This window comes from Vanessa tameamea, chromosome 19, assembly GCF_037043105.1.
Source record: "Vanessa tameamea isolate UH-Manoa-2023 chromosome 19, ilVanTame1 primary haplotype, whole genome shotgun sequence".
Lineage (NCBI taxonomy): Eukaryota > Metazoa > Arthropoda > Insecta > Lepidoptera > Nymphalidae > Vanessa > Vanessa tameamea.
In genome coordinates this window covers 3,919,339-3,934,394 of record NC_087327.1, presented here as the reverse complement: position 1 = coordinate 3,934,394, position 15,056 = coordinate 3,919,339, and the positions used below count along the sequence as shown (strand labels likewise).

The 15,056-nt window shown below is 31.9% G+C and overlaps 2 protein-coding genes across 2 annotated transcripts in view; one reads left to right on the top strand and one right to left on the bottom strand.

Annotated features, from left to right (window-relative positions):
• The window catches only part of LOC113396101 (neuroendocrine convertase 2), an 89,327-nt gene that overhangs the window by 24,138 nt on the left and 50,133 nt on the right, over positions 1–15,056 (bottom strand). Inside the window, exons 5-6 of the mRNA XM_026633891.2 lie at positions 9,633–9,709; positions 2,286–2,374 (exon numbers count right to left, since the gene is read on the bottom strand). Coding sequence (XP_026489676.1) covers positions 2,286–2,374; positions 9,633–9,709 — 166 coding nt within the window. The remainder of the gene's footprint in view (positions 1–2,285; positions 2,375–9,632; positions 9,710–15,056) is intronic.
• The window catches only part of Uxt (Uxt prefoldin-like subunit), a 313,647-nt gene continuing 309,353 nt past the window's right edge, over positions 10,763–15,056 (top strand). Inside the window, exon 1 of the mRNA XM_026633874.2 lies at positions 10,763–10,776. The gene's annotated coding sequence lies outside the window, so the exon portion shown is untranslated. The remainder of the gene's footprint in view (positions 10,777–15,056) is intronic.

The following is a 15,056-nucleotide window of genomic DNA, read 5'->3' as shown; positions in this document are numbered from 1 at the left end:
GGCATGCGTAAATGCATTTCCTCCTCGTTAAACAAAAAAAAAAAAAAAGGACGTCCTCAGGCATGGTGGAGTGACGATTTGCCTGCTGCAGGAACTGGATGCGAGTTGCCGAAGAAAGACCACAGTGGCGTGCATTTGGAGAGGCCTATGTTCAGCAGTGGACGAATGCGGGCTGATGATGATGATGTATTTAATAAGTAATCAATTCAATATACAATATTTGCAATATTCTTTCACTAAGTAGATTATGATATATTTATGTTAATTAAAATATAAAATATGTAAATGTTTTATCTAAGTATAAACATGTATTGAAAATTTTAGTAAAATTACATTAACTCATCGGAAAATGTAAAAGAATTCTACTTGGTCCTTCGAGCCTGATTTAAACAAGCAAACATACTTCTCTATACATGCGATATATATATACTAAAGAATTCGAAAAATCTGAAAAAATAGTATGTAAATCGTTATATTTACATTTGTTATATTTAATTAACAAAATTGGTCCAAATAATAATAACATCAAAGAATATGAAGCCGCAAAAACTCATCCAATTAGTAGTTTTATGATGTAATTGTTTCAAACAGACGAGCAGATATGTAAAGTAATAATTATTTATCTGTGCCTATGATTACAATCAAAACGACTTACATTAACCTTCCAAAAATATAATAAACGGACATCAGGGAATTGAAAATTCGAACCTAATCTATATAGAAATTGAATTTATTATAACTTTAATTAAACTGAATGAATAATGATATTGAATATTAAAAAAATGAGTTTCTTGATGTCCAGTAGGACATCGGTCATTAGACCGATATCAATTTTCAAGAACGTTTAATTATAGATCACAAGTGTGCGTACAGACAAGATAGGAAAATATAACACGACTGGAGAGGCATGGGGCTTGAACTGTGGACCTCGGTAGCTTTATAAATTAGCGTCTAGACCAACGAGGCTACCAATACAATATGACAATCGTATTTGTCAAAGCATATAATTCCATCTCCTTTAACTACAGAACACGTGGACTGTAGGCACATTTTAACGAACAAAACTGGTTCATTGTAAAGAGCAAACATTTTTAGCAATTATTTCCTATAGAATAGTCAGTAAACAGGTGCTGGTAGAAATATTTCTTAAAGCAATAAGTCATAATAACGACGATCCGTTGAACTTCAGTTGCCAATTATAAATGTAATTTGTTTTTAATTGGTATATCTATATATCAAATGTTTTAATTTTTTTTACATGTACACGTATTTTAAAATTCACTTAAACCGTCCTAGTTTAATATCTAAATATATCTGAAGATCTCTGAACCTCTACGGAGATCTATTTAAATAACACACCGAATGTTTATTTCAAATCCAGCCTTGTATTTGGGTGACCATGTTTTATATAATAACCTCTTGTATTATTTGGTCCCGTTTAAACGGAGAGACGTTCCCGAAATTGTTCGTGCTCCGCTGAATCGAATGATTAACGTTTTCATAAATATACCAACACCCAAAATGTGTCAAGTTATATATTACGTAACTTCAGTGTCAAATTTAACATATATCGTTAACAAACACCAACTTTATTTAATATGTTAGAGTAATATTGAAAGAAGAAAAAAAGATTTTGTGTATAATTAAATTATAATCTCCAACTCATAATCGTACGTTGTGATTCTAAAGCGGTGTCTACAAGGAGGCAGAGGTGGCTTTGGAGGTCGAGCTGATAGTTCTAAATTTCCAAGGTTGATGGTGAATTGATGATGTAAGGAATGGTTAATTAGGACAGTGGTACTGTCAACCGGCACTGTTGATTATTTACAGTCAGGTGGTCTATTTGGCAGTCTGCCAATCTATTCTATAGCCATTACTCAAAATTGAAAAATTAGGACACACAAAATATAAAAGTCTGAATTGGTTCCAAGCAAGCTATTTGTTTTAAAAGATCTTTCAGGCTTTTAATTAGTTATATCAGTTTGTTGCTAAAATAAATACAAGGAAATTTTTAAGAGATTTATCTTCCTTAATTTAACTTTAATCTCGCTCACGTACTAAGTTTTGCGTTTAGCTTGACTTAAATCAACTTTTGACTTTTAGCGGCTTTATTTAAAAATATGCAAAGAGGTTGTATATATATATTTACTTACTTAGTTACTGATGAAAGAATGAGGAAAATCTTTGTTTATTTATTGAACGCTTATAAGTACGGCTGCTGTTGTATAATAATGAATTATTTTCTATTTATAATGAAATCTTTATCTAGAATAACGTTAACTTACCAGCAACTTTTGAGTGGTAAGCCACACCAACTCCACACACACCGTTGTCGCGCGCCGCTGCCACCTCGCCAGCGCACCGGGTTCCATGGCTATAATAAAAACATGAAATTTAAATAGTAAAGTAAAACCATTACACAAGTTATATTGAATGTTGCAACCAAATTCGCCTTGAAAATTTTATTTATAATGTGTTATAATCTATAATTAATATAATAGTAATACTTCTAAACATTTTCCTAGAACGATCCGGCTCGAAGGACCAATGTTTAGAAATATTCAGGTAGAATTGGATAAAAACAATTTTAATTTAGTGAGATAGAATGTGTCAACAAAAAATCGAATTATTATTTCCAAGTACAAAATTTTCGACTATTATGATGAAATGTATATCTTCCAAATTACTCAGATTCGGGAGCATAATCATTTTGACGTAACTAGTTTATAAGTCCAAGACCGCGTTACTTTTGATAGTGAAGTGTATTATTATCATACTATATTATATATAATATGTACTAGTTTTCGACCGTGTCTTCGCCTGTATGCTAGTGATTTAGCAGTGAAAGTGTAACTGACAGATAGACAAACAGCAGAATTAATGTCTATAGATTTATTTAGTAAGGGCCTCCGGTATCGACCCTACTCACTCAGAGTCTTCCGTCGTATTGTCGAATATATAGATACTTCTTATATGTATTTACTTGGTGGTGGGCTTTGGTAAGCTCGTCTGGGTAGGTATCATCGGCAGGGTAAGTAACCCAGTATAACTATAGGCACAAGGTATGTTGGCGAAGGATTGTTAATGGACACATACCATGTAGCCCATTTGCCAGTCTGTTCTTTCCATTACAATTAAAATATATTAATGTCCATATCAAATCAAATCTAATCATAGATAATGTAATCATAGTCCCATAGACAATTACACCTTTTTTGAACTAACATGAAAGTACAAACACTATCGTCTAGTGGACTAAATTATTGTTAGTGAAACGATCATTTGACATTTAATTGATGTTCGTAACATTTATTTAGAAACATTGAAGTGCTTTGCATTGCGATAAAAATGTTACGTCGATATTTTTGAAGTGTCACTCGATATGAGTGTCCTGAACGTAGTATTAACGTCATTTCATCATACATTCAAACATATGTATGTAAGTATACAAACACTCTTAATTCAAAAGATATCACCATGTGATCGATCATGTTTTATTAATGTCAAACATAATTCTTTTTTAATTACATTGCAAATAATTAAAATATACAATATTTTTTTTCTTTAATATATACATATTTAATACAATCTATCATTGGTCTAAACTTAATCAGACTTTAATTTAACCGTAGAGAGATTATATTAGAACAAACTAGAATCTCACAGCGGAACACAACTATGCAAATGAAATACAGTGATTTGCGACATTAACTAAAATCATTATTACATTTATATAATATACGCATCAACATGGCGTATCACTGTAAGTCGATTGTCAACATTTTATTGTGGTACAAAGTGAATTCTTCCAGAATCACACTGAACAACATTCATTGGTAAAGGCGTTGTAAAGTTACAGATTAAGAGAGACGATTTGTTAAAATATTTTCAACTTTCGGTCTGGAAACATTATTCGAAGGAAATTCCAATTAAGGTGGATAGCGAAGTTAAATAGAATTCCAGACAACTGAGGGAAATTGATGTTGGAATGGAATAAGAATATATTAAGTTGGACAGCTATCTCAGCTGTCAGTTGAAACTTTAAGCGATATTTCGTTTAGTATTTTAATTATAGTTGTATGTATAGGTAATTTGAAACGACAAAAGCGCAATGGTTTACGATGTAAAAAGTCGCAGGATCGATCCTGACACCCTAGGCTGTTATCGTCCCCACTCTTAGCACAAGTGATAACCTTAAAAGGAGGGGTAAATTACTGCAGGGGGAATATTAGTATTTCCCTAATTAATTGATACTATTCTTGACAAAAAAAAAATTCTTTTTTTTTCAAATTTTTTTTTTCCGAATTATACTTCTTTCGTCTGATGATGGAGTTGCTCAGCCAATTAAGTGTCAAGTTGCTCAAAAAGGACAACTTCACATCTAATCTTGCCCTTGCTGTTTGGCGGAAGAATACCCAATGAGAGGGTGATAACTACCCAGACGGGCAAAGCACTACCACCAAGTAACGCGCAATATATTAATGGGCGTCAAATTTAATATACGTTTCATAAACGCAACACTAAATTTCGACTTAGAAATTTAACTCCCAGCTCAAAGATATCATACTATTTAAGAGTGCTTGTCACTACTATTTAAAATTGTTGAAAAAATTTAAAATTAATAAGATTCATTACATCACAGCATATTGTAATAAAAATATAACATGTTTCATTGCAAACATGTACTAATTAACGTGTTATTATAATATAAATACTCCATGATTTATTCGCTATTATTATATAATTGAAATTAGGTCGCACACGGTTTCGCTCGCGTTTTAGAGGTTGATCGTCAATGTTACGAGTAGGTATAAGAAAGTAGCCTATGTCCTTTTTTGGAGTTTGCCGAAAATGCAAAACACAGACGGACAGTTACTTTCGCATTTATGATATTAGTATATATTATGCATATAAAATAGCGTGTTCGAATCTAGACCTACAAAATTGTGAGGAAACCGGCATGCATTGAATTTGTTTTGTTGTTAAGCCCAACACTGGCTGTTACTTTTTAATATATTTTTAATATTTTTTTTAATATTAAACTATAAAATTTCAAAAATATAAATATCAGTAAAATGACTACACACTGTTCTCAAAACATTTACTCTTTAAAACTATTCACTTACCAAGTTAAGCGTGCCTTTCAAAGTTAAATTATTATTGGTGTGTACGAAACCACTAAAAGACAACAAAAATAAAGACCAAGAAAATATAAATTAGATTATATTTGTTAAGCTTAGTCTATTAGAAATATCAATTTAAGGCGGAGTGGCGCGCCTAGCGAATATATCTACGATCGTTATTTTTAATCAAACAATAAGATAATTAATTTATTCGTTCATTAAACCGTTCGCAATAAAATTTTATTCCCTATTTTATTACAATAAAATAATTAAGTTATAAAACGTCGTAATTATAGAATTGTTCATTGATAAAAGTGGATTAAGTTACAAAATAATTTATAACAAGATACATTTTTATATAATTAAGATAAGATAAAAGCTATTTTTTTTTTTGATAGGTGGACGGCCAATGGGCCACCTGATGGTGTAGTCACCGTCCATAGACATTAGACCTGTAAGGAATGCGCCACCTTGGGAACTAGGACACTGACTCACCTTTCAAACCAAAACAAAATAATACTAAGTATTTGTGCTAAAATTGATGATGAGTTAATGGTACCTACCCTTGCTTGCTCAAAGCCCCATGTGCCCCAAATCACCAAGTTGTACAAGACATTTTCACGTAATTGTTATAAAATATATATATTATGTCATTTGCAATTATAATATGCCGACCTACAAGAAGAATCATTTCAATAGACATATAATCCAATGCGTCAATTTGCTGACAAATTCAATCAAGGTTGCGTTCAATACTTGTTTTATTCCATTCTATTGTAATGTAAAACATTTCAATCACTTTTTAACTGATTTTAATAAAGGAGGTCGTATACTATATGTTTGTTACATCAAAACTCCGTCATTTATGAACCGATTTCGAAAATCCTTTTTTCGTCTGGAAGAGTATACTTTTCATTTGATCCCATTAAATTAATTACTTATTTCTGTTGCCGCTCTATCAAAAAATACTAAAAACATAACAAAATAAACATTTAAGTGAGGCTCCCATATAACAAACGCGATTTTTTTCCCCATTTTTGCTCGATATCAATAAATGTACCTATTATTGTTTACCTCAATGGTACGGGACCCTTCATGCGCGAGTCCGACTCGCACTTGGCCGGTTTTCTTTCTTTGTATCTCAAAGTTTATTTTTAGTATATTTATAAAGGTAAGTGCTTTTAATCTTTAGTAGTTTCTAGTTAAGCTATTCTGTGAATACAAACTACACTTAAAACTATAAAAAGTACTGAAGAAAGATCGTAAAATGTTAGAATGTGATAAACGAGATGTCCTTAGGTAAGCATCTTTACATAGTATAAAACAAAGTCGCTTTATCTGTCCCTATGTCCCTTTGTACGCTTAAATCTTTAAAACTACGCAACGGATTTTGATGCGGTTTTTTTTAATAAATAGAGTGATTCGAGAGGAAGGTTTTTGTATATAATACATAGACAATATAGTTAAGTAACACTGATAATTTTAAAAGGTGACGGTCGAGGTTATTATCGGAGCTCTCTAGCGATTGAAATAACAATCCATACTTCCATACTAATATTATAAATGCGAAAGTGTAACTTTGTCTGTCTGTCTCGCTTTCACGCCAAAACTACTGGATTAAATGAATTTGTTACATATGCGTTTTATTTGGAAAGAAGTGCTGTAAAGGGTTTGGAAGACCGTCATTTTTGAAGTTAGAAGCATGAAACTTTATTTTTGAGCTACTGATTAAAAATGAATAGATACGTATTTACGCGTTTCTTGATATTTTAGGGCTAAAGGGCAAAATGTCTGTAATTTTGATGGTAGAAGGTCAAAATTTTATTTTTGGGCTACCGATTAAATATTAGTTGATTCGCATTTAAGCGTTTCTGGATATTCTATCCTTAGGGCTGAAATACACACCAATGTGGTATACAAAGAGGTATTACATTAACGTAACATTTTAAGTTAATTTGTAAATATATTCATATTCTACGCGGGCAAAGCCGCGGGTAACAGCTAGTTCATTATAATATAAATAACACGTAAGTCACTTGACGAGTATGATACGGAAATGAGTTACAGAATAGTTGTACTGATATCTGTTGGAATTAGAAACATATTAATCAATTTGAACAGTTACCAAGTAGGTAGGTAGCTAAAGAAACATATATATAATATAAGACTTAACTGAAAAATGAGTGTACATATGTTTTACTAATAAATTAGAGTTATGATTGTATTTTATTTTATATTGCTTTGTCTGATTTTAATTTATATTTTATTCAATTATTAACATTAAGTCCTTAAATATATATAATTATGAATTAAAAAGAGTTACTTTACTTTTACGGCATGGAATGGTGGCAAGAATGCTAGCAGCATTTCCCTGTTGAATCGCAATTCCGATGCTCTGGGCAAAAAACGGACCAGACCTCCTGTCACCAGTGGAGGCAATAAATCGAGGTGTTATACTTTTAATGAAGCTTTTTGCACCACTACTCCAAGGGCCAAGTGTTTCGACAGCAAATGGGACAAGAAAGTAATTTGACAGAAGGCACCAATATTTGGATCGTTTTTTTTTTGCTTCGTATTTAAAGTATAAAGATGTGTGCATGTACAAAATATTTTGCTCATTTTTGTTTTGTTTTGTCACTCCAGTTTTAATTAATCCGTAATTAATTCTTTGATGAGCATATAGTATTTAAATTATTTTACGTAAATTGTGGATATATTATATTTGTATATAACAATGACCAATGTAAATATCGCTAGCAAACTTAATAAAAAACATTTTAGCTTTCAAGATTGGTTGCGCTTTAGTGATGTAAGGAACGATACATATTTCTTATAGCGCAGATGTTTATGTCTATGTCTGGACGGCGGTGAACACTTATAATTAGGTGGCCTATTTGCCTGTCGGCCTACAAATATGCATTATAAAAAAGAAAGGTTCGCCCCAATAAGTATTCCTCCCAAGCTCCTTATCTTAAATTGCTTTCATCTTCTAAAATAACATTTTTTGTCTTCATAATAAACAAATTCGAATATTGGCCATTAAATTATAAAATTTAAATTATTATAATGTTTAAATATTCATACCCTTTTACCCAAAATTTGAATTGCATTTTAAAAGATCACCATGTAGAATTACAATACGTTTTTCTTACGCCTTCTGATTCAAATCAATATAATAGAAACATAAACTTAACGATTTCTCAACAATGCGTAAAAAGAAAAATACTTCGATGATTAAAATAATACCTTAAAAAAAAACGAACGATGCAAGAAGGGCAGAGTTTTCATTGAAAATTGTTTACAACTTCACAGTTTATGAAGTTAAGAGGCGTCGATTCATTTACTATTTATAAAGAAACTAATTAAATAACAGCTCGAATATTTTTTTTAGTCTAGCAACACAAAATTTTACTTTCTTGTAATGTAATGTACTGTTTTTTTCCGTCTCAAACTTTACTCATCGTTTGTATAATTTCATAATTTCCAAATTTGAATCTTCTTATTCATTCGAGAATTAGAAAATTTGTCTAATATATTCCTTTGAACTTCTAAAATTATATTTTAACAAAGTACTAATTTTGTACAATGTACAATTGATGTATTAAAATACCATAATTTTACCTTAACGCCCAGTTTTTTGTAGTGAAAGTTCTTTATAATCGTTGTGATTTGAAATAAAACGAAATCGCATCACGACAAAGACAAAAACAAAAAAATATAATTTAATCATTTTAACTTATACCGTATATGAGCAATTAATACATATAATATTTTTTACTGTATCATAGCAACGTAAGCTACGCTTCCGTGTTCTGGGGTAATTTAGACAAACCTAATGACGGCTAACAATAGCGAGTTTAACAATAGTAAATTACGAGCAAAATTTTCAAAATACTTTAAAAGTTGAATACAAGTAAAAATAACAACCTATGGTTTGATCGTATTCCAACACGTTGCACCAATGCGGGTTGCTGGATGTGGCGTGACACATCTGGCTTTCGTTCCTCTGAACCATGCGGGTTTCCTCAAGATGTTTTCCTTCACCTTCAGTTCAGTTCGCAGATTTTATTATAACTTATGAATTCTGTATTAGGCAGCTTTTGTGATATTAAGTCGTTGGTAGGAGGCACCCGACGTGACGGCGTAGTGGTGGAATGCGCGACGGCTGCGCTCCGTACTGGACAGTATTTGGACATTGAAGCCTGACTTTATATAAAATTCTAAAAGAAAAGCCTAAGTTACTCCTTATTTCATCAGTTATCTGCCAGTGAAAATCCGGTCAAAATCGGTCCAGCCGTTCCAGAGATTAGCCGGAACAAACAGACAGACAAAAATTGTAAAAAATGTTATTTTGGTATATGTACCGTGTAACATCGTGCATGTTGTAAACTGACATTCCAATTTTATTATATGTATAGATAACTGAGAATCTTGTTATACACGAATACCGTGCCTCACCACGGATGTATAATTTATATATAGTATCGTTAATACATAAATCAGGCTTACCTGTTAAACCAATCATCAGTGTAGCGTGGATACGGAAACGGGTCATTGCTACTGAAATCGTATGATGCCTCAGCATTCTGAAACGAAAGTTATGGATTAAATAACAGTTTAAATCAATAATAGATCAGTGGTTTTTATATTGTCTTATGGATAACTGATACATTAGTAATTGTTGGAAAATAATGATACCAATTTAAGCTTGGTCTTCAATAAATTGTCCTTTACTAATAATATTAAGGGGAAAGTTTATATATGGATGTTTGTTAGTCATTCACGCCAAAACTACTGATTAGACTTTAATGATATAGTTTATACATCAGAATAACACATATATCTATGGCTATAATTGATGAAGTGTGAATAGAAATTGTTGGTATATAATGAAATTGTAAAATAGTATGTATAATATTTATTACATTAATATGTTATTTAAGGCTCATATTGAGAATCAATTTTGTTAAATGAAAACATATATTATTTTAAAACCTTTGTACCAGATGATAAAGGATGTCCTCATTCGGTAGGTATGTGAATATGCTCATTTGTTCCCGAATTATTTCTAAATAATAACTATTATTCGACAAATTAAATGCCGATAGAAGTGTTTTGAGCGTCCGCTGGTTGTATGCTATATGACGTCACCGTAAATTTAATATGGACCTTAAAGGGGTCATAAGATCTAGTATTAAAAATTATTAAAACGGGCCATGTTGGACATCAAATAAAATGACTTAATCACCAAATTTCAAATTTACCTATAGTTGTATATATATATTAATTACAAGGTCTTGTTCGCTGTTTAGCTCGAATTAAAATATTTGAGTAAAATTTATAAAAATGACGCCATACTTTTCAGAGCGTTATTTCCATACATTTTTTTATCTCGGGTACGATTTGTATGCGATACTAAACTTTATATAGTGTTTATTAGTAGTGTATTTATCAAAGTTAGCAGTAAGTTTTGTATAAAAATAGCAAAAACACCCGGCGTCCGCAACGCTTCTTTAGTTTTTTTTGTAAACAATAATTGTTGATTGATTGTAATATCAGAAATATTCACGCACGTGACAACAATAACAGTAGAAAGTTTTCAGTCAATCGAATGAATTTCGCGCGAACGAATATATTAAGAACATACAAAACTGTTTTGTTTTTTGATATTTGTTTGAAGGATCAAATTAACCAAATATTGCGATCCGACAGAGAAACAAAGATACCATAATAGACCAAATGATCAGTAAGCCGAAGTGACAGTGAACTGGTCACATAAGTTAGGATAAACTTGGGAGGACTAGGAAAATTAGGAGGTCGAGGGGGACTAGGAGGACTGCAAGGAATGATGGTATACGCAAATTCGCTAGCCGTGGATATAAATTGGAAGCCTAAAATTTAGCTCAGTGGCGTAGCATTGGAGAGGCCTATGTCTAGTGGATGAGAATTTTTTTCTATACGAAACGTATAAAGGCGATTGTTGAATGTAATTTACTTAAATCCATCAATGGCTTTGAGTCTGCATGGTAGATATGTAAGGACAGTTCATGTAGACGATGTATTGAATACAAAAGTCGACAACAGCTGAAATATATATAAATGATGTTGTAATTTTTAGTTGCAAATGATACTACAGCTACAGCTAAATATATATATACAAAAATAAGATTATAAAATCTTATCGTACGCAGTTATGACGAGATGACGTGACTCGGGAATAAAACATCCCCTTCAACTTCCTAACACCGAGTTGCTTCTGAGAAATTTCTAGAATAGATACGTGTTGAAAACTTTATGTATTTATATTAAAACGAGCTAAGTTTTTCTTCGTTTCCTTCGCTATCACATAAATAATTATAAGTTTATAATATTTTATCAATACTCATTATGAAGTCACTTCCTACCTCTGAGCTGTTAATGAGAATTTATTGAGAGCAGCTTTTTACAATACGATCCGGGAATTGTACACTGGATGTCATGGTTGGCAATTGTATTTACTAAGTGTCATAGAGATAATTTATTGAATAAATTAACAAATAATACTAGTATTATAGGCACCGTAATTGCCATGAGTACATTAAGATAAGTCTTACAAAACAAAAGAGTACGTAAAATTAATTAAAAATAAGGAATGAAACTAAATAGCGCTTCTCTTGGCAGTGTCCTCAATATAATTCATATTCAGATCCAGTGGTCGATTTTAATTAATTCGTAAAATTAAGATTCAATGGCGATGGTACGAGCCTTTTCGAACACAGCAAATATTTAAATTTGGTTTGAATTATAATTATTGTATTTAGCAATGTTATTCTATTAGGAAACATTTAATTCCAATATTCCAACATTATTTACACCTTATGGTAAGTGATCACTGTAATAACCATTTACATTTACCCATAAATAGAGTTCCAGTAGCGTTGTTGGTCTTATGAAATCTTGTATATACTGACGTTAGAAAACCTCCATATTATATCACATGAAAAATGTTAGGGAGATGAGCGTGCCACAAGTTACAAGGACGTGGATAGACTCGTTAATACTCGTGAGAAGGTTTCTAGTTGGTATGGATGAAGTTCTAAACGTAAGGTTGCAATTTTACAAGTAACGCCTTCTAAAATAATTCTTCCGAATATTTCACAACGTACAAACGGTAGAATACATATAAAAACCCAAGATTTCTCGAAGGCTTCATGATTCCAGACGGTTTGCGAGTATGGACTTGTCGATAATATAAACTGGCCAGCATTATGGATTTTCTTTCATTGAAATAGGTAGGCAGACTTAAAAATGGACCACCCGATGGTAAGTGGTTTGAATCTAAGATTATATGTCCCTTGTGCCTGGTTCACGCTTCAAACTAGAACACAAAAATGCTGTTTGGCGGCAGAATATCTGAGCCCTACCACCGAAGAGTCAAGAGGGTGGAATTGGCTTAATGGAGCTAGCCCACAGAACAGTCTTAACTCATTTAAATTATAAGAATATTTAACTTTATCCATTATTCAATATTGAAGAACAGCTCTTAACACCCATGTATAATAATTGGGTTATAATGTTTACGGTATATTGGCTTTCACTTTAAAGTTAATTTTGCATAGGCCAATTTCGTCGCGCGATGCCACCTAGTTAATTAATGCAAAACACCCAATATAAATTACTGGAATTCATAATTACTTTTTAATTAATCAACGTAAACAAACGAGTACTTTCCTTTATTTTTAAATGTTGTGATGAAATTAGAATGAAAAATGAAAATCTTGGTTCAAATATGTTTAGCATAATGGTTCATTCTGGGAGGTTTTCTTTACATATTGGCTCTTAAATTTTATGATTATATGTAGCTTATCTTAGATTTTGCTCCGAATCAGTACACGCCTCTAGAATGGTGTGAGAATACTATTTAGTTTAATTCAGTACATAATACGTTTATACTATTGTTCTTTATTCTACACACTATTGCAAGTTGGAGCTCATATACCCCCCTTTTTCATATAAATGTTTTCTTCCCATTTTTAACTAAATGTTGTTAATATTATCATTTTTGTTTTAACGTTTGCTTGGTGGTAGGGCTTTTTGCAAGCCCGTCTGGGTAGGTACCACGTGTTCTGCAGTACTCAGTGTTGTTGTGTTCCAGTTCGATCCGAGGAAGGATGAGTGAGCCAGTGTAACTACAGGACTTGTACCTGGACATAACATCTCAGTTGCCAAGGTTGATAGCGCATTGGCGATGTAAAGAATGGGTAATGTTTCTTACAACGCCATTGTCTATGGGCGGTGGTAAACACTTACCATCTGGTGGCCTATGTGCTCGTTCACCAACCATAAAAAATAGATACTAAATATTCCCTTTTCTTTCTTTTCCTTCCTTCTTCCTTGACAAAAACTTTTTTTGCAGATTATCACAAACTGAAGTAATCAGAGAAATTTGATGGAGCTGAAACTTAAAAACCGCTTTGTGATACAGTTTTGTAGAAGCCTGCCTGGTTAGGTACAATCCACTTACATCGATTTGAAGATTTCACAAAATAAATCTACCTGACACAATATATTTAGAAGGTCACATACAAGTAATGCATCAATTATTTTTGGGACGAAGCTCTTTTAAGCGGCTTCCAGTCGAGTGAACTGGCTGAAATCGTCACGTGAGGAAAATGTGTTATGTCAACACCAGGCGACCTTTCCCTCACATTTTATTATATACGCTTTTATATAATATTATTTAAGCTTACTTTTTTCTATTGTTTTAATTCACAAGGATTTTTCCTAACAATTTTGTCTATTGTGTTAAAACAAACAAACGTTTCGTGTCAATTTACTTCATTATATCTGGTATACATAATCTATACTACTATATAAATCTGTTGAGTCTGTCTGTACACTCAATTTTTTTGTCAAATTTCGTCATAAATATTCGTTTTATGACAGACTGACATCAGTTTTACCATTTTTGAAATTTTTGTCTGTCTGTCTGTCTGTATGTCCCCCTATAAATCAAGAAAGGTTGAACCGATCTTTATAAAAATTGGTATACAGTACATTCTTTTCTCATGTGCTTTCCGAGGCACGGAAATATCAGTATGGAACTCCGGAACTTATGGCATTTTTATGATAAGGCAAAAGAAATAATTCTGACTGGAACGGCCTAAAGTCTAAGTCAAGGACATACAGATCTGGAATAAATCACCTGATTTGCAAATATAATACAATCTTTAAGTCTGCTGCCACTCTTGTAATAGAAATCGGTTCTTAGCGGGTGCTGATGTCATAAAGAAAACTACTGTCTAAACTTTATTTTCTTAACGTCAGAAGTTTCAGCTTGGCGATGATAGCTCAATCAAAAGTTTTTCAAAGTACATTATTTATTGCCCACCGCGAACGCAATACAGCGTGGTACTGATCTACTTTCACAAGAAAATAAAAATCACGTTCAGCTTTAATACTTTAACGTAAGAAAGAAAATTCGACTGCAGGTCGGCTTGTCATACGGAATTCTGTGACAATGAACTGTATACTATTTATATCATAACGTATAGTCTTGCCAATTAATCATTTTCGCTTCCATAATAATATTCCTCAAATACTTTAATATTGACAAGAATAAGGCATATTATTAGATAAAAGGATTATATAGATGATAAAAAGATTTTTATGCGGGATAAGGTATAATATAATTATTGTATTTAATAATCTATGTAACTGATTATTGGAAACGAGTAAATACTAAGATTCTTGTAAATTCTTCTCAGTCGAATCGACATTCCAAACTAGTGATAGCTTTAACTTTAGTTTTATTATGGTTTGACATGAATATCGTCAATTTTGACAGTTAAAAAGTGAGAATAATTAACATAATTTTTAGTGAAATCTCGTGTGAATTAAAACAATAGTAAATATATATATACGTATATATATCTAAGCAGAATACACCCTATT